The sequence below is a fragment of the Epinephelus lanceolatus genome, chromosome 17, assembly GCF_041903045.1.
Source record: "Epinephelus lanceolatus isolate andai-2023 chromosome 17, ASM4190304v1, whole genome shotgun sequence".
Lineage (NCBI taxonomy): Eukaryota > Metazoa > Chordata > Actinopteri > Perciformes > Serranidae > Epinephelus > Epinephelus lanceolatus.
In genome coordinates, this window is record NC_135750.1 from 28,483,591 (window position 1) to 28,506,899 (window position 23,309).

A 23,309-nucleotide genomic window follows, 5' to 3' on the forward strand; every position below is an offset into this window, starting at 1 on the left:
CCCCCTAATAAGAAACCAACCACTGTAACATACTGGAAAAATATGAACTTCTGAGCTGGGAAAAGCTGATCAAACATGCAAGTATATGTTTCATCTATATATTTGTTCATTGCATGGCTCTTCCCCTGCTCGGTTGCTTCATTAGGCAACCAGTAAATACAAATCAGATTACAAGAGGAGTCACAAGAGGAAACTGTATTATACCACTGAGAAAATCTGCTTTCAGTCAATCTGCCTCTTCAATTAAAGCAGCACGTCAATGGAATGCTGTACCAACAACCCACATTAGGTAACTCGCCATACAGGTCCTTTTCTTGACAGTTAAGATGGTGGCTTATATAAGCCACCAGACCTGCCCGCTTGAGGTGGATGCCTTTATCATTTGGAAAATGCGGCTTAACTGCCCTGTTGTTTGATTTACCTTTGTGCTACTGTTGTCCTGTTGCTCATACCTGTCCTTGCTTATCTGTTTTTGCGAAGCTCGCTGTGATTGCTTGTTTTTGATGATTCAATTGTAATTTACTCTGCTTTTATAGCTGCTCTATGTTCTGCTCATGTCTGTCTGTGTTTACTTTTACCGAAATTGAAAAATCTTGAATCATTAAGGGTGGAGGAAATAAATCGATACAGCATAGTATCATGATATTTTTGCATGGCAATATCATATTGATATATGTTACATAAATTATTAATATTATAAATACAAATGAACTTTTTGGTAGCCTACTAGAATAAATAAATCAATTGCTTTCACGGGCCAGTAGATACAATTAGCTGCAAAAAACATGATTGATAAACAGACAGAAAATGTCTTAAAACCAATGTTGACAGTTTTCCTTTTGGGACATAATATGCAATAGAAAAAGGTAATAAATTGCAAATCATCACATATATGTTATCACAATATTCAGCATATTGCAACATGTTTAACATCGCAATAATGTATTTTACATAAGTATTGTGATAATATTATATCGTATCATATCGCATCATATCGCATCGCATTGTATTGTAGGGCCTCTATGAATCATTATTATTGTTTTAAAAATTGCCTCTTGATTTTAGGCTTCACTCCTGGCAAGGGACTAAGGATGAAAACTAGCCTCTGGCTAATTCAAGCACATTTACATAAATGTTTATTAATATGTACTGACCCTGAGAAATAAACTGAATAAATATTTTCACAGTGAGCATGTATGAAGTTAAATTTCCTATTTTCTACCTCAAATCAAACACTGTATGGTCAGTTTGACACATTAACATGATGAAAACAAATAATTTGTCTCTATCAGAATAAACAAGATATACCTAACTGTATACAAGAGTTTTCCAAATACGATTTCAGTAATGTTAAGGCTTTTTGCAGGATCACTGCCTCGTAGTCCTGTAAACTAAAACTAAGCATCCCCCCCATCCAGAGAAAGACCCCTGAGCTGAACCGGCTCCTGCCTCCTGAGTGTCTGTCAGCTGCACCTACCTGCAGATCTGCTCCTTGCAGTCTACAATCCATGTACTTTTCCCACGCATATGACAGATCAGTCTGCTGTGGACTGGCCATGTCGTCCACACCTCCAGGTACAACACCAGTCAGGGCGTTGAGGAAGCCAGGAATGACAAAATTCTCCTTTTGGTGTCCTTCCTAATCCTCCAGGTGGCTGACAGTGCCCCGGACAGCACCACACGAAGCCCCAAATGTTCTCCCGAGTCATTCATAGCAGGTCCATGATTCACTGCGCTGCTTTGCCACTTTTAAATTGTGGTCCTGCAGAAAGAGACAAAGTGTCAATGGTTAGCAAAACACAGTTAGCTGGCAAAGTCTCTTTCGATTTTGCCCACGCACTTTATAATACCGACAGTTGTTTATGACGCACTTGAACCTGACGTGAACCCGAAACTTCAAGACGAGCTCGACACAGTGTAGCATAACCAAAACAAAACGGAGTCGAGCAATACACTCGGCTAGCTAGCTAGCTAGGTATCTGACAGACCATGCGTCAAATCCTCAGGCGGGTTGAAGCAACCGACTTCCGGTGTGTGGTTTTGTTTTCAAAATAAAAGCATCTAACGTGCTATATTGGGTAAATAGACTGAAGAGTATAATCTCACTTGAAACAATTACAAAACATCGAAGTAGGATGATCCCTGCATTTTCACAATAACAAAATACAATGCTCACAAAGGCAGTAATAATTCCCTTATGTCAAAAAATATTCTGAATTTTAGCATATATGTTTAAAAAGGTTATATTTTTGTTTTTTATTTCTGTTTCAATAACTACAAACAACACATGGATTAAATAGCTAAAGCAAACGATATGCATATGATAGTAAAGCATTTACTCCCAAATGTTGAACCACTAATAAAGTGACTCCCACCATATTACACCAATGCACTTTGCAGTTGTTGAAATGATTGACCCCAAAAGCATATACTGCTTTGTGTGCTACTTGTTAAAACACATTTATATATTTATATTATATATTTAAATTGACAACTTTGCACACGGTTAAGATGTATAAGCAAAGCATTAAATCAGCTGTCATGTCAAGTAAGGTTTCCATTAATATGATTAAAAATACTTGCTCTATTTCCATAGCACAGTCTAAAGATGAAAATATTCTACACTTTATTTCTTATGTAGAATGAACTTCATCAAAGCAACAATATTGAGAAAAAGTATAATAATTTATTAACAACCTACATACCATTAGATCATTGTTTTTGGGGTATAAATACATTCTTTTCTTCTACAGCATGGCTTCTTTTATAATTTGGTGGTATTGCAGGATGGATATTAACTGTGTAACACAAAGACCGTAAATGTTAATTTTTATTTTCCATTGCATGTATTTAATACTCTCAGGTCAGGACGGATTGCTTCTCAGAAAACGTTATTAATGTTTTATTTTGAAAGTGCTGCTAGTTAGCTGAATGGACTGTTTTAGCTAGCTTGACCGCAACAAGCAGCAAAAAAAACTCGATAATTTTAATCACATTTTTTGCATAAACACCATATTAACCTCAGAACCGTTACACCTAACGGACTCCACGGCATATTTTAATGAACATAACATATTTTGTGATGTTTTAGTTGTCTTGCTAACAGTCACATAACGTTAGCTGCTGTTGCACCGCATCGTACTGTGTGAGGCAGCTGTCAAAACTGAGTAGCAGAGAGAAACGAAAACACCGTTGACGGCCGTTACCGAAATATGCAGACGGTCCAGCTTTAGCCACAGCTTTCTTGTGTTCAGAATATCCAGTTTTGGGTAGGAAGAAATAATTTTCATACATGCCTTCGTTTCCCACAAATTAAAGCCAGCTAACGCTAGCCTTCGTCCAGCAGACTGAAGACGGTGTGATTATGCCCTCAGCGTTGACTGCAAGGGTGGCTCAGGGAGAACGTCAACGGCTGAGTGAGGAGAATCTGTAGAAATGACGGTAGGTGACTTAAACCACAAGTTACTTTGGTTTATGACATTTTTAGTTGTATTTACTTAAAGGGCAGAGGTCACAGTAAAGTAGCGACAATTATCCTCCCGGTTTGAGTCCTTTATAAAACAAAAGAAATGTGTTTTTCATCTGGTCAATCAGCGGAACACACGGAAAAATATAACTGTGAACATGATAACATTAAAAATTATGCTGTATCTCATTTATTTAATAATTTATACAGTTGTGTCAGTCATATTAGTATTATAAACCCCGCAGACAAGTTTGAGGGACAGGTTGGAGTAGTACCGTAATAAGCGCTCCCAGCCGGTGACATGCCCACTGACTGCTGTTCTGTCTCCCATTGGATAGCACGCGACTAATTCCCCAATCAATCAAGGCATTATGTTCAGGGACGGTGTTGCGTTTATAGAACATCTGTAAATCCGCCAATTAGTAGCTCTATCATAAATACTGGTAACACGATAGCCTGGTTCATCTGTGCCCAAATGGCTGTCATTAAAAATGGATGATATACCGTCATTTAGTTACATTAATATAGTTTACTTTGTGGACAACTTGGATGCAAACATTTCAGAGACTGTAAATCTTGTAGTTATTTAGGGTGAATATCACATTCATACTTGAAAAAGTTGTACTTCCTCTTTCACTGTGTTCATGAATAACTTTGCCAAGCACTTCAAGTCACCCAAATATATGGAAAAACTGAGCAATACAGCTAAAAAAAAACTCTATATCTAGGTCTTTGCTCTTTTAATATCTCTTACCTCGCTCTTTTATGCTCCTTATTTGTTTACTTCACTGTTTCTCCTTTTTGGTTTTGTTGAAAATCATTTTCTGTCTTGATTTTCAATTTAATGTTACCCTTATTGGTCTTTTTATGTATTTGATTGTGATTTAGCATCATTTCCACCATTGCTGCCATATTTTATCTCTTGTCTTTGCAAGTCCTGACTTGTTCTGTCGGCTATATTTTTTCTTGTGTTATATAAAATAGATAAATAAGTTCATCTACATTTGTGTTTTCTGAATATATATAGGTTGCCTATGTTTTTATATTTCATATACAAACTTATTCCTCAAGGAAACATTTTTATTCAGCCAGTATTTTGATTGGCAATGACAAGTAGCCAACAGTCTTTTATTTTTCTATAATATCTGTCCTTCTTTATTTACCGTCTGTGTTTTATCTTGTTCGCCCTGTGCTGTGAAATGTTGCTATTTGTCTTTTACTGGTTTTGTTGTGTAATTTGCTTTTAATGTTAAACAATTTGTGATTGTGTATCTCTGAAAGTTACTTTACAAATAAACTTAACTCACTTACTTGTCAGTAGTGAGGATTTGCTGCTTTATTCATTTTACAGTAAACTACAGAACCAAACACTTTGATGACATCACTTTAAGTTTTAAGGACATTGATAGACTTCTTTTTTTTTTACTATTTGTGTGATGTTTTATAGGCGACAATAACCAACGGATAGATCAATAATGAAAATGTAGTTGCAACTCCAATGTTGTGATCTCATGAGGGTTGCAGATGCATCTTATGTGGTAAATCTACCATATTCCGAGTTTATCACGAGTCCGTTAATGCACCGCTGACGTCAGCACGTGTCTCCCTTTCTGCAGCAGCGCGCAGACTGTGGGGGTGGCAGCAGAGTGTTTTGGCTTCCTTCACACAGTATAAACAAAGCAGAAACGTCCTCCCACTGCCACATTGCATTTCAGAAACAAGCATAACAATCCAAATGGCTTTTTTTTCAGCACTTAAAGGCGGGTTACAGGGTGCAGGGTTAGTTGTTAGGGAACATGATGTGGCTGGTCATTAGTCCAGTGGGCTGGGAAATTAAATCCACCCCGCGTAATGTTGCGTCACTTTCTCAAGTGGTTGAGTCATTTAGATAAACTCATCCTCATTGAATTACAAATAATAATAGGGAAAAATCATGTTTTGACATCTAGTAACAAAGGAGCTGAACAATACTATTATTGTAAAAGTAATTCATGATAAATCTAAGGGCCACAAACACAACTCCTATTGGAATATTTTAAGAATAAACCGTAAATGTGACCTTTTACACATTCAGACATTTTTACAAATAGATCTACCAGGTAATTTTGTTTAAAAATGGTAGATAATAGCACACACTTTAGGTTTACTTTGGCGCCACCTATCGCAACACAACGTGGATTTGTACCTAACTCTACCTCACACACGGTGTCGCTGTTATTACACTGGACACACACACACACACACACACACACACACACAGCAGACCAACATGTTAGAAAAATGTTTATTCTTTTGCTGCAGCATGTAAACTCATCCCACCAGCTCATACAGACACTAGTCCTACTCCACAATAATACTTCCATGAGAGAAGATGATCCAAACATGCCACAGTGTAACACAACTGACATGACATGATGCAATGCATTGCTGTGATGAATTTCACATTAAATTATGTATCCCTTGAGCTTTATTCTCAGTTTATGTGCACTCAGGAAAAAGACAAAATAATAGTGTTTATATTTACAATGGCACTTGTGATTTCATAAATGTAAAAATGTAGATAAGCATAACACGGAGCAATAAAAGGCACAGTAAGTTCACCTCTGGTTTTCAGTGGCATTTTTCAGCAGCTATAGTTTAGTAATGCTGAATGGCTCCTAATTTGCGGTTCAAACATCCAAACAGTGTCGACTCTCAGAGCACAGCCGCCTCCTCTCAGTACCCGCTGTCTCTCTCCACACAGCCCACGCCCACCGCGTTGTCGGGACATTTGCAGGAGCGTCCGGCAGGGGTTGCTAAACAGAGGTGAGTGCAGCCCCCGTTGTTCACAGCACAGTAGTTTTGTCCTGGCGGAAGGAAAAAAAACACACACACAAACTCTTATTAATGTGGGACATTCCAGGGTACTTGTATAAATCATAAGCCACCATAGCAGGGGACGGCAGGAAACAGTCTCGTCACTGTTTGTTTAACAGATATATACACACTTGGAAACACATGGCAAAGTCCAGATGTTGGAGGCCCCTCTCCCTTGAATCCACATCCTCTGGATTTATTCATGCAATCTTATCTAAGAGGAGAGGATGAGGCCTGGTGCTGCACAGTAACATCACTCATCCCTTCACTTAATAATGAATACTAGCCACGGAATGCCTCCTGTTGCTTTCAGATGCTGCGACTTTTCTTGTTCAAAGCCTGCAGCTGTAGAGTAAAGGGAATGCATCATAAGCCTGACTCAAATGTACAAGGGTCAAGCTATTTCTAGGAATAGCTCTTTAGGGGCACTGGGAGTGTTTTCTCACCAATTGCTGGGTAAATAAAAAAATCAGTAAACATTTTTTAAACATTTTAAGAGAAAATTCTAGGGGATGTTGCACCCTCACAACTGGTGTGTTTACCTGGAGGACACTGGGCATAGGCTGTGGCAATCCCATATATCTTGGTCCGCTTCTGAGGCTGGAACTCGTCTGACTCCTTCCCAGCATGGCGGTCCACAGCAACTACGGCATCCCTGTTGTAAACACAGTAAGCACCAGAGTGAAGCAATCATGGACTATCCCAGCTTGAGAAATGTCAGCATCCTGCCCTCTTGTGTTTTGTATAAAGTAGACATAACTGACATAGTTTGTGTGCCCCCCCCCCCCCCCCCCCCCCCCCCCCCACACCTCTCCCCCCCCCACCCTACCACCACCACCACCTCTCAACCTTCTCCTGCAAAGGCTACAGCTCTGGCGAGATCAGAGGGAGGCCCTGGGCAGGTCACTCACAGACGCTGAGGCTGAGAAATTGCAAGCAGCTGCCACTTTTTAAGATGCTCCCTCACCCCAACCCCCGCATTTTTGCAGCGGCTAACATACAGAATGAGCTGCACGGGAAGAAAGCTCCACAGTCTGGAAGAACATCAAGGGCCCATGCTTGAAGTGTGGGGAGCTTTTTGACCTCTGACCTACCCTCTCCTTCCTCTACCTTGAAAGATCTCAGTTCTTTCACTGCGCAGTGGACCACGGATAAAGGCTGCATTATGTCCTTCATGCTCTAATTTAAAGCTATCCAAATTACATCAAGTTACACTGGCCAAACCCCTACCACAAAATATGTGTGTAATACCCGTTAATTATTATGTAGCCTAGACATCATACATACAACCATAAAGCATTCTGGATGGGTTTCATTCACTTGAGTATTTGAAAATTTTTTAGTTATTTACATCCCATATGTGTTATTAGATAGAAAGCTGACTTAAAAATGGTAATGACAATAGACAAAGACAAACCTCCGCCAGTCAGTGTAGTAGATGTTCTTCCCAAAAGATGTGATTCCAAAGGGGTACTGAAGCCCCTCCATAACCTGTCTGCGATCACCGTGGCCGGGATGCGTGCACTCCATTTTATGTGTGCCTGCGGGCGAGAGAGATTATTGCTGATCACAGGGCAGACATCATTTCAGAGATGAGTCATCTGTCTGAAATATACAGTACCTGCATCTGCCCAGCAAAGCAGAGAGCTCTGAGAGTCATAAGTCAAGCCGTTGGGCAGTCCGAGATCGTCTTTAATCAGCACCCTTCTGTTGGATCCATCCATGTAAGAGGTCTCAATCTTGGGGGCATCACGGTTCCAGTCGGCCCAGTATAGATTCCTGTTGTAAGGACAGGTTTGGAGTCAGTTCACTGGTAGATTTTAACACATAGTAGTCAGTTTGGACAGTCAGCAGTAATTCAGCAGTAGCGAATTGAAGTTGTTGCTAAGCTTCTTGTGAGTATCGAGGACTGACAACGTTAATTAATGTAATAATATTCACAGAAACTGTTACGCTATCCAGACGTAGGTTTACTAAGATTTAAAGACATAGTGTAATATTTTGGGACATATGCTTATTTGCTTTCTTGGCACGAGTTAGAAAGGAAGGTCAACACTGCTCATGTCCATCCTTTCAATATCAGACTACAGCCGGTTAGCTTCGTTTAGAATAAAGACAGGAAACAGGGCACAGTTCAAAGGTAATAAAACCCACCTGCCAGCTCCTCTAAAACTCGCTAATTAATATTTTACTAGTTCTTACCCATTGAGTACAGCATACCATACCATGACTTAGTCGTATCAAAAATTAGAAAAAAACAACAACATTCGGCCACAGGGGGAGCCACAGCGATCCGTCGCATTTTACCCATTTTTAAGCATTTTTCTGTTGTTATAGTGCCACATAGTTGCCAATTAGAGTTAAATTTCTCCAGTCACCTTGAGGCGTCCTGTTCTACATATCTACCAAGTTTAGTAAAAATCGATATGGCGGTTAGGCCTATACAAGAAATTAGCTCTCTAGCACCCCCATTTTGTTTGATGGGGTCAATAATGGAGGGGTCCCCTCAGATTATGTGTGGTCATATGCCTACAAAGTTGCGTGGTGATTGGTGAAACCCTTGAGATGTTATACACCTTTATGTGATGAGCCACGCCCTCCGCAATATTCATTGCCTTATAGAAGCTCAGTTTTAGTAAGTTTTCCAACTTTTGCTAAGATGGAACTTTATATATTGGTCCCTAGATTCAAAATGGCGGAAAATCTAAAACCAGAAGTTATGGGTTCTTGAGGCAAATGTGTTCCTCATGAGGAGAGGCATCTCTGTGCAAAATTTCATGTCTCTACGACATACGGGGCATAGAGATACGCCCATTCAAAGTTCGCAATTTCCATCAGTTGCTATAGCGCCCCCCTTTGGCAAATTGATGTAATATTGCTTCATTCGCATCCTCCCACAACCCTCTACCGTTGTGCCAAATTTCACATGGATTGACCAAGTCAGTGAGGAGAAAAACATGGAACAGATACACAGACACACCCACAGACAGAGTTTTCGTTGTTATATAGTAAGATAGCCGATCTTGTTTGTTTAATCTGTACAAAAAAGTGTGAAAATGTTGCCTGGTTGCAGACCTTTAAATCCTGCCACTCCACAGAGTTGACTGATTCATCTGGCATCATGACATGAAACAGCAGTACTTGGTTGAAATAAAAAGTGACTACTTAGTGCCACAGGTGGGACTTACATTGTTATCAAGCTTGTGTCAAGCATTGTCAAGGGATGCACCTGAGCCAATAAGGAGTAATAACAATGATAGCAAGCAATAAAGACAAGACAGAAGTTACTATCAAGGCTGTTCTGGGCTAGTATGTCTTCTCAATCACTCTTAAAACCCAGGCAAAACCAGTATGTTGGCATGGCTACACATCAGTGTGGACTTAAAATATTAAGACTAGGTGGATACGTTGGTCTCTACTAGTGATTGGTTAGGAAAAACTAAATCCCTGTCCTCAACGGAAATTGGTAACAGTGGACGCAATGTCAGACCACACATAGAAACGTAGTGTAAAATGGTGAAAATTCTGTCTGACACCAGGCAAGTTAGAATTTGTTGCTTTAAGTGGTTCAGATATGAGAGTGTTACTGAACTTCTCATCTACCTCTTGGCAAGAAAGCAAATAAGCATAATTGCAAAACTGTCGAACTGTTCCTTTAAATGTACACTGCATAATCAGAACAGAGAAATTAAATTTAAAAAGTTCCCTAAGGACTCGTCATCTTCGGTTGCTCACTGTCCACTCTGAACTTTCCTTTCCTAAAGCCACACAGTCCTTGATGCTGGGGATGGGATGACTGTTGCCAAGAAACTCATTTTAAGTGTATGGAAATCACCCTCTCCCTGTTCCTTCCAGAGAGGGATGGCTGACATGATTTCAGTCAAACAGATGGAAAGACTCAGGATCTCGAGAACCAACTCAATTAAAAAATTCTCTGCTATCGGGACCTATTTCTTGCTTATCTAAAGGAGGTCAGGGGAGGATGAGTAACTCACCCAGCTTATTTCTCATGGCCCTTGCTTGACATCTAATGCATAGCACTCTGTACAACTGGTACCCTTCTAGTTTAATTTTATTCTAGAGTTTTATGTCTGAGTCTGCCTGGTTACTTGACTGTTTTTGTTTATCTGTGTCACTGTTTTAGCAAATACCCTAAACTAAAAAAAAAAAAAAAACATAAAAAAAGTTCTTGGTGATTGTTATCTAACTCGCAGATAATGTGAAGCAGTACACACCCATTGGGAGGGTCGGTGATGATAGCACGGGGGTTGACAAGATCAGAGTCTATTATGACACGACGCTGAGACCCGTCCAAAGAGGCCACCTCGATGCGATCCTTCACAGAGTCCGTCCAGAACATGGTTCGTCCCAAGTGGTCGATGGCGATACCCTCTGGACTGTCCAGATCTGTTGAGATGTTACGTTTTGCACATGAAAACAGTGTCCTGATTAATGAATAGCTGAAAATGAAAGCATGAAGGATAAAAGTGAACAGTTACCTGATCTAATGACTGCAGTGGGCTCTCCCCCCTCGATGCTGGCCTTGCTGATCGAAGGAGATGTGATTTCAGTCCAGTACACCATTTTGTCCACACAGTCATAGGCCACTCCGATGATTACCTTCTCCTGCGTAGGATTCAGCAACCAACAAACTTTAAAGTGCACTTTGTTAAAACAAGAGTAGTCAGAGATAAAAACACAGAGCAGACTTTTTTTTTACATTAACGTCTAGACATAAATCCAAACACAGCCACACACTGAGTGTGAGTAACTCAGGCCAGGCCTCGGACCAGCTGCTTTGGAAATCACCATAAAAAGAAATGCAGATTGCAATTCCAAAGATGTCAGACTGATGTTAGTAATTAGTGTGAATGTCACCATGTGCCTCCAATAAAGTGTAAGAGCTGAATGCATGAAGCAGATGGGGAAACAGCAAAGCTAGAATGCAAATGTTATTAGCAACAAGGGAGTGGCTTATGTAAGAGGCTGACCTGAAGTTGTGTACACAAATGAGAAATCCAAACATACTGCAGATTTTTTTCATTGTTTTCTCTGGAGTAATCTGAATGATCACACATACCAAGAAATCCTGACTTGACATTGCGCCTGAGATGAACTTACAGCTGCTGTTCGCTTAAACTCACAGCTTCATTGTGAAAGTTTTCTTTACTCAGAGGTGCTTATTGTACAGAAAAAAAAACTTCTAGATGTGATAGAACTATATTAATATTACACAGAATCAAAATTTGATGGCAAAAAAGTGAGAAGTAATGAAAATATTACATTTTGATAATTAGAGATTCTTAATTTGGGTAAAAATATGTTTTATTTTCAATAATTTAATAACTGCAAAAACTTCAGCAACAGCTACTTACATGAATATATGCTGCGCATTATCTAGAGGGTTTCTTGGATGTTCAGTACAAATTTCAATCCAGTACAGTGAAAAATAATGCAATTTGTGAGGCTTAGAATATAATCTCAAAAATTCTGAAATTTACATCCCAGGGCCAAATTTCAAAAATTAGTGTAAAAAACTAATATTAAAAAGTATAAGTTGTTTTGAATTCTGCGTGAGTTGGCAAGTAATGACCAAAAGCCTTTTAAAATGTCTCAAAAAATTGTTGGTAATAAGAAGAAATAATTGTAAACATGTTAAACAATACTATATTAAATAAAAAAAACGTTAAAACTTCCTCTCTACAAGATAAGTATATTTAGAGAAACTTACAGGGAGATGGAGCACAGCCTTGGCATCAGCCTTCTTCATATCATAACCTTCCAGAGGGACGTGCTCTATCCTGCCGCTCTGGGCAAACAACAGGTTTGTTCCTGAAGGCAAGGGGCGGACATCGGGTCGAGGGGTGGGACCAACAGGTGGGGGCACACCACCGTGGTCAATACCTACCAGAGACAAGCACTAAAATATCAGGGGTCTTGTGGAAGGGGAACCAGCATCAAATCAAGTTTAGCAACATAAACTTTTCTGGTCAACAACCAGACTCCATTGACAAAAACAGTAATTTTACCTCACTGAAAACGGGAGCTGCTGATCTACCGCTGCCTCAGTCCATAGTTTTTTGTGTTATTGTGTAACTTTGCTGAATCAGGACTAACCCTTTAAAACACCACAGTTACACAATAACACAAACAAACTAAACTGATTGAGGCAGTGGTAGACAGGTTGATCCTGTGTTCAGCGAGGAAAAATTACTGTTTTTGTCAATGGAGTCCGGCTTTGAAGAGAGCATAGATACATTTCACTTTCTGTTCAGTTCCCCATCTAAAAGGTGCTGTCTGTTTGGGAAGTACTGAGCATATGACTGGATAAATGAGACATGGAGTATACTGCACCAGTTGTGTGAGGGTTTGTAAATGTGTTTTGATGCATTTTTGCTGTTGTTAAATCAATCAATTCATCAAGAATTTTCTCAGATTTTGGATTCTTTGTTCACAGCAGGCATGCCAGAAAAACATAATTTTTCTTTCAAATTCATCGTAGCACGGGGTGAGTAAATGATATACATATGATCATTTGGCAGGTGAAGTATTCCTTTAATCCACAGTGGGAGACATTATGGTCACTTGTTGTCAGGTATTACACACATGAGATGTACTCACACATTGGTCTGCTGCCAGGCCCAGAGCGAGTCCCAGGGATCTCCCGCCCACTTCTGTCCACACACCAGCAGTGTCCCGTACTGCCATGGCACTGCATGGGTTCATAAGCACCGTTCTCATCACATGTAGGTATGTACTGTCCTACGGGTGGTCGGGGGCCCCGTGGACCAGCCTCCGTTGCACCAAGAACACTGTCTCTGTGGCTCTCGCATTGTGTTTTCGTCCTCTCTGAACAGAAAAATGAGAAAATAAACTCCACAGTGAACACAGACGCCCTGCAACAATGCCCCAAACGTATTCATGAGTTCATTTATATCTGCTTTTGTCTTCTGCTTTAAATTCAGCAACACAAATCCCTGGTAGGCCATGACAAATTCCTTTTGCCATCCAGAAGAAAATGAAAAACAGGTTCCAGCTGGCACCAATATACTCTGGCAAGAAACTCATTTCAAAACACTCCTCCTGCCCAAATGGGCGGAATAAACAATGCAGAGAATGAAAATTATCTTCTTTTTTTTCCTATTATTCATCAGCCTGAAATTGAATCAAAGAAAATTACCACCAAAACTGTCTAGACTCCCACGACAGATTCCCAAAATAAACTTGTAGCAGCAGAGACTGAATGTTTCCAGACTGAATATAAAATCAAGTCGACTGACAGTGATGCACTGTTTAAGTAAGATGTTGGGTTTGCTTGTCAAAAAGTGATGGCATTCCAACGGACTTACCTGGAGAGCAGTAGGATCCGTCGCCATAGTAACCTGGCCTGCACTGGCAGGTAAATGATCCCTGGGTGTTATAACACACGGCGTCCTGATGGCACCTGCCTGGCTGGCATTCATCTATGTCTGCAGACAGAAAAGAGGAGGGTGAGAGTGGACAGAGGGGAATCAGTCATCAACCGTGTAAGCGAAAATATTTTTCCGCATGTCCAATTTGTCGTGTCCTTTTATGGTCAGGGATCTACAGCATGATCTGGGTCAGTCCGTGCCCAACAACATCAAGTAGACGCACGGAAAGAATGGAAACTATGAATGAGTGCTACCAAAGAGCAGCCAGAAAAACTACACGCAGACTCAGGACCTCCATCTGCTTTCCATGTTTCACTGCTCAATCGCTGCAGATGTATTATGTAAGCAATCTCACCTCCCACGGTCCTGAGCAGATGGTTTGACAATTAAAGCCTTACAGCCCATGTAATGGATTTGAAATCTGGACTACTTGTGTTAAAAGACTAACCTGCTTCCATTTATCCTGTTTAGCCAACCACATTTGAAACATGTCATGTGATTTTAAACTGTACCATGAAGACAGCCATTCGTTTCAACAGATTCTTGTTTCGATAGTAATCATCACATGATAAGGCATTTGCAAAGGGGTATTAAAAGTTGTAAAGTCCTTGTCCTTGTAAGTGTAACAAAGGATGTTCTGCCGCTCGAGATCTGAGGGTGAGTTTCCAACGACACTTTCATTGCCCGAAGGCACTAAAATCACATCACTTTCACAATGTCCTTGTCAGCCTGTGCTCTTCCTTCCTCTACAATGATTCTCTGGCAACATCACTTGTGAATACAAAACTTTTTGGCAGCAAACTCTTCAAATATCAGATTTCACATTCTCTTTGCAGACACCAACAAGTAGAAAACTGCAGAGTGCCACAGGTATAATTACAGCCTCTTACAGTTTAATAACAATCAACTCATAATTCAATTATAAATTAGCATTTAAAGTATTAATTCATTAACTGAAAGATCACCACAAAAACCATCATGTTTAAATGATGAATGAATACTTTGGTTTTAAAACATAATTGTTAAATTAATTTGAAAAGGGCTTTTTGTAATTCCTTTTATTAATGCCTATCTCATTGCTTCACCTTGTTAATTTCAAGATGTCTCTTTAATTCAATCATGTGTAAGCATCGTGCCACCTGAAATTGAAATGACTTTCAACCCACAGAGCAGCAGCGGGAGCTCTGATTGTGTTGGCAGCTCTGTGGGTTGGATGTCATGTAATTTCTTTGGCACACTGCGTACAAGTCTTTGTAAGGTAGTAGATCACTCTTAGAAGTTACATAGCTCAAATGGCTACACCAATTAATAACTCACAGGCTAGGATATGCAAAACCACTGCTATAGCCCTGTAAAGTAAGTCTAATGTTATTGTAATAGCTACATACTTAAATAGTTCTAATATACTATGAGCACTAAGCTTAAATGGATTTTAAATAGATGCAATAACTACTCACTGATGTTGTGTATTCTGTAACCTTCAGATGAAGCCCATTTTATAGATATTCTATAACCTATAAACTAAAAGCAGTTTATTCCTGTGATCCTTCTTCAGCACAAGCATATATTTAGTGCCTCTGCGCAGTACCTTGGCAGACTCTACCATCTCCTATGAACCCTGGCAGGCAGGAGCAGATGTAGGACGAGCCTCCAGTGTAGCTGCACTGAGCACGTTCAGGAATGTCACAGGTATGGGTGCCTTCCTCACAGGCGTCCACAGGTCGATCAACCTCTGAGGAGAAGAAGAGATACTTCTGAAAATATGTATTTTGGTATGGAACGAATTAGATGAGATCCTGATTTGTTAGAGCATGTCAAGAATGAGAACACATCACATTTAACTTTAAAATAATGTTACAGTTCCTTTTGTGATTTTTTTATCGTGAAGGTATATTATGCAGGGTTTTCCTAAAAAAATAATATATAGACTTATACAGAAGTAATCCCTCTCAATCATCACTTATGACCCACTATAACTGTGTGGCTGTGTATAATTCTGCAGAGACTCTGCCCTATTTTATGTGTTCAGGACTTTAATGGACATGAATGGAGCGCTCAGGTGAGGTCGGGGCTTTATAAAAAGGTAGCAACCAGGTGCCAGACTGTTTTTGTTTTTACAATCAATGGCCAACAATCCTGCATAGTATACCTTTAAAGAAATGGTTAAACATTTTTGGAAATACGTCTATTCACTTTCTTGCTGAGAGAAAGATGAGCAGGTCGATACAACTCTTATATCTGTCCCATTAATCCAAGGCTACAACCAGCAGCTTGTTAGCTTAGCTTAGCATTAATACTGGTGACATCCATTGGTTTGTGGACTCCTGTTTTGAAATCTTGAACATGCCTTTAGGCTGTCGCCATCTTGGATTTTTTTAAGGGTTTTTTTGTATCAGGCTGTAAACATGTTTTTTCTGCCATAAGGTTGGGCATTTTAACATGGGTGTCTATTGGGATTTAGTCACTTTTGGAGCCAGCCTCAAGTGGTCATTAGAGGAACTGCAGTTTTTGGTGCTTCTGTACAAGCTTCATTTTCCGCCCCAGAAGTGGTATTGGTTAGTGATGGTATTGGCAGGGCGGGTTGGGCGGGTCATTAAAGATTAATTATGTTGGATATAGCCTACTTGTTAACAACGCTGTTGTAGGTTAGGTAAATGCATGTTACGTAACGTAACCTGCGACCTGACGTCACAAAAGCGCCAAGCAGTGGCCACAACAAAACCAGAATCAATGAAGCGGTGAAGATGGAAGAAGAAGTGAGGGAAAGATTACGGTTGGGAGAGTACAGAGTTAAAAGAAAAGAAGGCCAAGCTGCTAAGTCTCATGTTTGGGACAATTTCTGTGAGGTAGTTAGTGCAGCAGACGACAGCAGCATTGGCTACGTGAAGTGCAATTCCTGTGATAAGCTATACAAGCATGAGAGCCACAAGACGGGTAAGTTAATAGCGGCGGGGTGGGGCGGGTTGTGAAAATAGATGCGGTTGTGCGGGCGGGATGGAGCAGGTCAAATTATTTCATAAATGCGGGACCCACGGGTTGGAAAAAAACCTGACCCACACATCACTAGTATGGATTAGACCAACATGATACAGTGCATTGATTAGTAAGCTTTAGAGGTGGTAGTAGGCATTTTTTTTACTTTCGGACTGAGCCAGGCTAGCTGTTTTCCCGTTTCCAGTCTTTATGCTAAGCTAAGGTAATCGGCAGCTAATTGTAGCTTCATATTTAGCATACAGACATGAGAGTGGTATTACTATTCTCATCTAACTCATGGCAAGAAAGCAAATACGTGTTGTTTTCCAAAATGTTGATCTATTCCTTTAATATGCAGGTTGCAGCTTTTGACATTAAGCAGAAGACCAGACAAGTAGCCTGATGAAAGAAAATTGAGGTCAAGCTTATCTTGTACACTTTTCTATTACTTTTTCAAAAACTGTCTTGATGCAGTGTGATGGATGTACACACATACACACGCTGACAATCCCTGCACCAGTCAGTTCAAAGTACTTGTGTGTGTACTTATGTTTAGGAGATATGCATGTGTTTTATCTTGCTCACCCTGCTCAACTTTATAGTTTAATGCATTTCATTATAGTTTATGTCTGAACTGCTACATCCCAACTACCAGGTGAGATTTCTGAAAGATGTAATTGCACTCGGCGGCGCACAAACACCACTTACCAACGCAGGTCTGCCCATCGTTGCCGAACTGATAACCATCCTGACATTCGCAGCGGAAGGTCCCAGGCTGGTTGTTGCAGATAGCGTGGGAGCCACAGATCTGAGGATTCTCCCTGCACTCATCAATGTCTGATAAAGAGAAGAGCCAATTATCATATGCTAATAACTACCACATTAGGTCCGTGTTTGAGTCTGAGGCTCTGAAGTCTGGATTTGTTAAATCAGTGTCCTTCATTATCAGATGGAGATCAGAGGAGGGGGCTTGATTAGGTTTCTTAATTACAAATGTTTCAAGATAGCATCTGTCTGAGATACTTCCTTCCTCTTTTGACTGTATGTGCCTGGGAACTCTTCCTGTCTGGTCTCAAATGCAAAAGACTTGTGGTTATATAGAGCACGGACTGGGGATGAGGACCACACTATATATGTTAACCTGGTCTGGGAGTATGGGAGACTTTGTTTACCACGTGGGACTCCCTCTGCTAATTGCAAAGATTGCCCAGTTCCCCAGGAAGGAAGGCTTTAAAAGACTCAGTTAATTAAATGATGGCTCTAAACAGACGTGGAAACTGTTTGATTTACTTGAGAGCAGAAGTACATTAGCGGTGAGAATCTTTATTGCCACAAACAATGGGAACAAAAGGTCCTTTTTTTGTATCATATCATCATTCTTACCATAACATATGCGGCCGTCACCGTTGAAGCCAGCAGCACACTGACAGGTGAACTGAGTTCCCTGTCCAGGTCGGCACACGGCGTTGGTGTCACAGCCGTGTCTTCCAGTGAAACACGGGTTCTCCTGTGGCTGCCCTCCTGAGGATTAAGGTTGTATTTTGGGACAATGTCACCACTATAATATAAACTCACATGATTTCATGAGAAAAACATGCATCAATAGCCCTAACTTTTAGTGAAACCTGTTTTTTGGTCAGGATGTTATATGTTGTATTCCAGGAAGGAAGTGAGCGCAGACCAAAGCAGGAAGACAAAAAATAATCCCCGTGACCTCACCATTGATATCCCCGATCTTGTTGCTCATGGCGAACCGGGTGAGTTCATTATTAGCGTCGTACATGACAAAGATCTGGTCCACGCTGAGCATCTGAGTCGGTTTCATGTTTCTCAAAGACTCGCCGTGCTGGCAGCTCTGGAAGGTGATGGTCTGACGCCACTGATACGTCCTGGTCTCAGTGGAGCCATCGGGCAAGCTTACTACGTAGTCCCGAGTGGAGGATGAAGTGATCACTGGAGGTTATGATAGGGAGGGAAGGAAAAAGTAGGCCATTTGTCAGTCTTCTCAATGGTTTAGTTGTGATTACAACAGTAGAAAAATGCTTCTTTCTCCAGTTCTGGAGCAGGAGGTTTTGCCAAGTGAAAAAAAAACAAAAAAAACAGGAGAAACAAGCCCGTGACATTTCAATTAAAAACAGAGCAAGTCCTTGTTTAAGCTGAATCTTACAGTTGTTGCTGTACTGGTAGATCTCAGAGTAAGGATCGATCTGCACGGTGGAGCCACCAGGCACCTCAGGGACCCGGCCCTCCAGGGTGGTGCTCACCACCAGGTGGTCGTGCTCATCGATGCCTTTAAACTCCTGCCTGATGGTCAGCTTCTCATTCCCTGGCTGAAAGGTCACTTCAGCCTGCCGCGTGAACTCCCCCCCTTCAGAGGACAGAGAGGAGGAGGTTAACTTTAAGACCCTGGCCCTAGATGAACTTTGGCTCACCGCCTTCTGTCTCCGCTGAAGTAATGTGAGGGGAATTCAGCTGGACAGAGTGAGTAAAACTGCAGCTGTATGGCAAACTGCTTGTAGCAGCATTGACATTTGTTTAAAGAGTTTTACACTTCCAGAATGTTCACTTTTGTAACTTTCTAACCAAGTCAAGCAAAAGAAAATCACATGAAAAGCCTCTAGGTGTCACATTATCAGATATTGTTGGTGCAATTGGAGAGACATTCCCCTCACCAATAATACTGAAGCCATTCTTGAAGCCAGGCTGCTCCAGAGCAAACGCCCACCCAATCACTCCACCAAGGGCCGACAGGGGCTGCAGTGAGGGCCCAAGGGTGTATGGGATGTCACTGATGGCCACATAGGAGCGGCCATCATTTACCACAACGTATGAGTGGAGATCGTTGCTGCTGAACTCCACTGGAGACGGTGAGTTTCCCACATAGACTGTTCCGTGCACTTTACCATTCATCCTCTGTGGCTTTCCTGCAAAAACAAACCATAAGAGTTGGTCACGGAGAAGAGCAACCAAACACCAGAGCTGAACCAACAGATTCACCCAATTTGCTCAAGTAGTTTCAACAGTGGTGTCATGGACAATTACAGGAAATTTCTGACTGCAAGAAGTGAAATTGGGAAACTGCTAAAAGATTATTCTCTACAACTCAACATCTGCCAGCTACTAAGAACAATAAACACAACAAACGCTGTTTAGATAATGAAGTCTTTCAACACTGCATAGAGTTAGTTTATGAAAAGCCTGGAAGTTAGTGTGTTTTCAGACTGATGCTGTGAGGGTCCGATGCTTAACACTGGTTAATGACACTAAAATTTTTTTGTTCAAACATTTTCAAAGTGACCACATGAAGCATAAGTGTAATGTTACCCTCCGCCACACACTGTATCCCATTGCCATAGAAGCCAGGTCTGCAGTTGCAGCAGTATCCACTGGAGTAGTCCTGGCAGTCAGCAAACTGGGAGCACTTATTTCTATTGTTTGCGCATGTCCCCAGGTTGTAAGAGAACACTGAAAACATGAAAAGGCGTGGTAAGAATATGGCAGGGACGACTAATTGATTGAATATAATGATGATAAGAGTTCTCCCGTGGACTCACCATCTACATTTATATCTGGGTCGTCCACCACCAAGACTTCTGGGTTGTGAGGTTGATGTGGCTGGTACTGAACTGGGTGAACTTCAATCTGCGCTCCTTCGGACTCATAAGGAGGGTAATGCACTTGCTGTCCATCAGTGTACACAGCCCTCCTTGCATTAGTGGCCTCCTCATTGCCATGAGAGTGCCCCTGTGGAGTGTCCTCGGTGGGGAGGTCACTGACCTCCCCTGGAGCCACGTTGGTAAAATAGGGAGCCGTTCCAATCTCATACACCCATACACCCCGCACGCCAGAGTTGGTGTCCCTGTAGGGAGGAAAGAGTCTCTTACAGTCACTATTCTTGAAACAAAATCCAAACAGCAACACAGGTCAGGAAATTGTTATTCCTGTGCTGACAGCCATTGGTTGACTTACTCTGCTAAAGCCCTGACGGATGCCTCATCATCAGTGGTGGTGCGGTAGTATGGTCCCTGACTGGAAAACAGGAAACCCCGGACCAAACCCTTACTGAAGCCAGCCTGTATGACCGCACTACTGCCTTGTACAAGCGTGGAGGAAAACTGAATCCCATCCCTCACATACAGGACAATAGCATATGATGCAGTCTCCAGGGACGCAATAACCAGCTGGAAGGTGTTTCTCTGTGTAATAAAACATTAGGGAAAATGTAACTGGGAAGTTACACCACAGATCACATGAATAACCACGTGCTGCTCACCTTCTTGTCAAGGCCATCTGCTCTGCTTTCATGGGGGGCGACATTAACCCAGGTGATCACCACAGCATGGGTGGGATTGACTTCATTGTCCTCAGGGAAGGCCCCGTTGATGTAATTGGCCGCCTGAGTAAGAACATCAGGACTGGAGTCTTGACGGAAGTAAACCTTACCCACACCATCACTTGTGTCCAGGTCTCCTTGCATAGCTGCGATCATGCCGAATTTTGGGAGCTTATCGCCAAGATATGTCGACTCGCTCGTTGGCTCTGCTGTGGCAACAAAACCATTGGTGTTGATCTGAAATTAAAAGCTCAGGTTGGTGATGGGTACAACAAGAAATGAGACGATTGTAACACCGTATGACCTTCTTTATAGTAAGGAGGATAACAACACATGACGCAGTGTTTCACAGCAGAGGCAAACTCAGTCCAGTCTGACCCACTTTGATCTTTATTCCACACTCATTAGAGTAATGATCAGACTCAGCTGCCATGTCCTACAAACGCGCTAATGAACAAACAAGATGCCATTTAACAGATTTTACACACTTAAGGTTTAACGTGAACACATGCAGGGCTTGTAAAAAAAAGAAAAGCTGGGTCATGTCAAAAACACACATACACTCAGCGCATGGGGCTCCTTCACTTCCTGACCAGGAGAAAACAAGAACACTATTCCTGGCCCGGGCCACACTGTTTCCTGTCCTTGCCCCTGACAGGCAGCCCTAGAGAGTCCAGAGATTGCACACTAATGTTCATTACAGAAGCTTCCTGACAAAATGGAAGACAGAGCTGGGAAAACTATCTCACAGAAAAAAGTAGTGAGGAGAGATATCTTTAAGGTAGGTGAACACCTGAACATTCCAGGGCTTCGTGGGATATGAATCACACCTCTAATGGTTAGTGAAAATGTTTTTTCGATAGCCAAGTCTGGTGTGAAAAGTATTACTGTTCCCCTCCAGGGCACAGACAGTTCAGAGGAAGACTGTCTCATAAATTAAAGAAAAATCTTTAAACCATCTTGACTGCAGTGGAGAAATATGTTTGCGGCGAGTGGTGTAGAGATAACTCGGAGGTAGTCAGCAGTCACTCCTTAAAGTATATATCATCAAGTATAGAATGAATTACTTCAAAAAGTTTTCCACAAAGTTTTAGCAAATGTTAAGCTGCTGCCTTTCAAGGGAAACACCTTTTACTCTCTGATATTATCCACATGCAGCACAATTAAAACAGAGATGCAGCACTTTTCTTTGTAAAGGAGTATCACAGGGAATAAAGGGCTGTTTGTCTGTCCAATACAATGGTGCAGCTTTCAGCTAAATGCTGCTTTTGCCTTTTCCCCAAGTCATTTAAAAGATCCACATGGTTACTATAAACAGCAAATAACAAACACGTGTGATCTTAAAGAATTTCTTAAGTTACAGACTAACCTCTAAAGTCCCCTTTTTTGCACAGTTAACTGTATGATAACTTGATTCTTATCCTATTGAAGGATGTGAACATTTAAACGTATATATTTGGCCCACAGTTATGACATACACTCATCAGTAGATGTTTGCGTTGGATTGCAGAATAAGTACTCTGGTCTTTGTGTTAACAGTAAAATGATAACCTCAGGGGGAAGCTGTAAGAATGCGTGGACACATGCATTCCACAAGATACAGCAACCTCTGTGATAAGTAAATCAATATTTACAAATACTCCAGAGCATACCCTGCCCCACATATATTTTGCAACTTCCAGGTATTGTTTAAGGTTGTAACTACTGACCCCTTTTCACGTAGCCTATAACTTCCCGGGGTTTCTAGAGTATGCGCAATTGCGCAAGATCGATGGACAGTCCACCCTGACCAATAAAACCCACGCGTCTGTATTAAAATGACTACGATAGCGTACCAAGTTATGGGTTAACTTACAAAGATGCTGTCGAAAGTGCCATCATAAAACAACACTGGCTTGTCCAGCTGAAGTCGGTGCGTCTGGTCATTCCCTGCTTCCAGTAACTGGTCACTTACGCTTGGACCGAATTGAAAAAGCTCTCCCAGCGTTATACTCTGCACCGACGCCACAAATGCGAGAAAACCCGCACAAACGAGCCATCCTCGCTCCTGCCAGCCCATTGTTCGTGTTTCAGGAGCAGTTGAGCAGTCCTGTAGTTTGTCTATGCCAGGATAGTGGAGAGTGACGCACAGGCTCTGCTGAAGAAAGTTCAGTCAGAGTTTGGGGAAACGTGGGGCGGAGTTGAGAGGGGCGCTGAGAACTGCTTTCATAAAACCACCAGGACTGGAGAGAGAAATGAGAGGTAGCCTATACTTTTCTTTTCATGCTGT

The 23,309-nt window shown here is 41.4% G+C and overlaps 2 protein-coding genes across 10 annotated transcripts in view; both read right to left on the reverse strand.

Moving 5' to 3' along the window:
• lyst (lysosomal trafficking regulator) overlaps positions 1-3,428 on the reverse strand; it is a 76,130-nt gene extending 72,702 nt beyond the window's left edge. For 5 of the 9 annotated variants that reach the window (XM_078160899.1, XM_078160898.1, XM_078160896.1 and 2 more), the window contains exons 1-2: positions 3,207-3,360; positions 1,478-1,762 (exon numbers count right to left, since the gene is read on the reverse strand). In XM_078160899.1, the coding sequence (XP_078017025.1) occupies positions 1,478-1,558 (81 nt within the window). In that variant the 5' untranslated portion in view covers positions 1,559-1,762; positions 3,207-3,360. Of the gene's footprint in view, positions 1-1,477; positions 1,763-1,840; positions 1,983-3,206 lie in introns of those variants that run through there. The other 4 variants (XM_078160893.1, XM_078160897.1, XM_078160894.1 and 1 more) reach the window with 4 other exon arrangements.
• Positions 3,429-5,736: 2,308 nt separating this feature from the next.
• Positions 5,737-23,197, reverse strand: nid1a (nidogen 1a). The gene is made up of 20 exons (XM_033613704.2): positions 22,896-23,197; positions 20,981-21,277; positions 20,677-20,903; positions 20,262-20,566; positions 20,032-20,172; positions 19,380-19,631; positions 18,875-19,075; positions 18,427-18,660; positions 18,091-18,228; positions 17,416-17,544; positions 15,323-15,466; positions 13,672-13,791; positions 12,944-13,171; positions 12,054-12,226; positions 10,822-10,948; positions 10,558-10,729; positions 7,944-8,101; positions 7,740-7,863; positions 6,865-6,977; positions 5,737-6,312 (listed from the first exon to the last, which is right to left on the reverse strand). The coding sequence occupies exons 1-20, from the start codon at positions 23,097-23,099 to the stop codon at positions 6,182-6,184; spliced, it is 3,618 nt and encodes a 1,205-aa protein (XP_033469595.2). The 5' UTR covers positions 23,100-23,197; the 3' UTR covers positions 5,737-6,181.
• Positions 23,198-23,309: the final 112 nt, after the last annotated feature.

What these genes read in the sequence shown, in the direction of transcription:
- nid1a (XM_033613704.2), bottom strand. Translation starts at nt 23,099, where the DNA reads ATGGGCTGGCAGGAGCGAGGATGGCTCGTTTGTGCGGGTTTTCTCGCA. An exon ending in CGATGGGCAGACCTGCGTTG is followed by an intron (nt 15,467 to 17,415) that starts GTAAGTGGTGTT and finishes TCTTCTCCTCAG; the next exon opens with AGGTTGATCGACCTGTGGAC. An exon ending in CACTGCAGTCATTAGATCAG is followed by an intron (nt 10,730 to 10,821) that starts GTAACTGTTCAC and finishes ACATCTCAACAG; the next exon opens with ATCTGGACAGTCCAGAGGGT.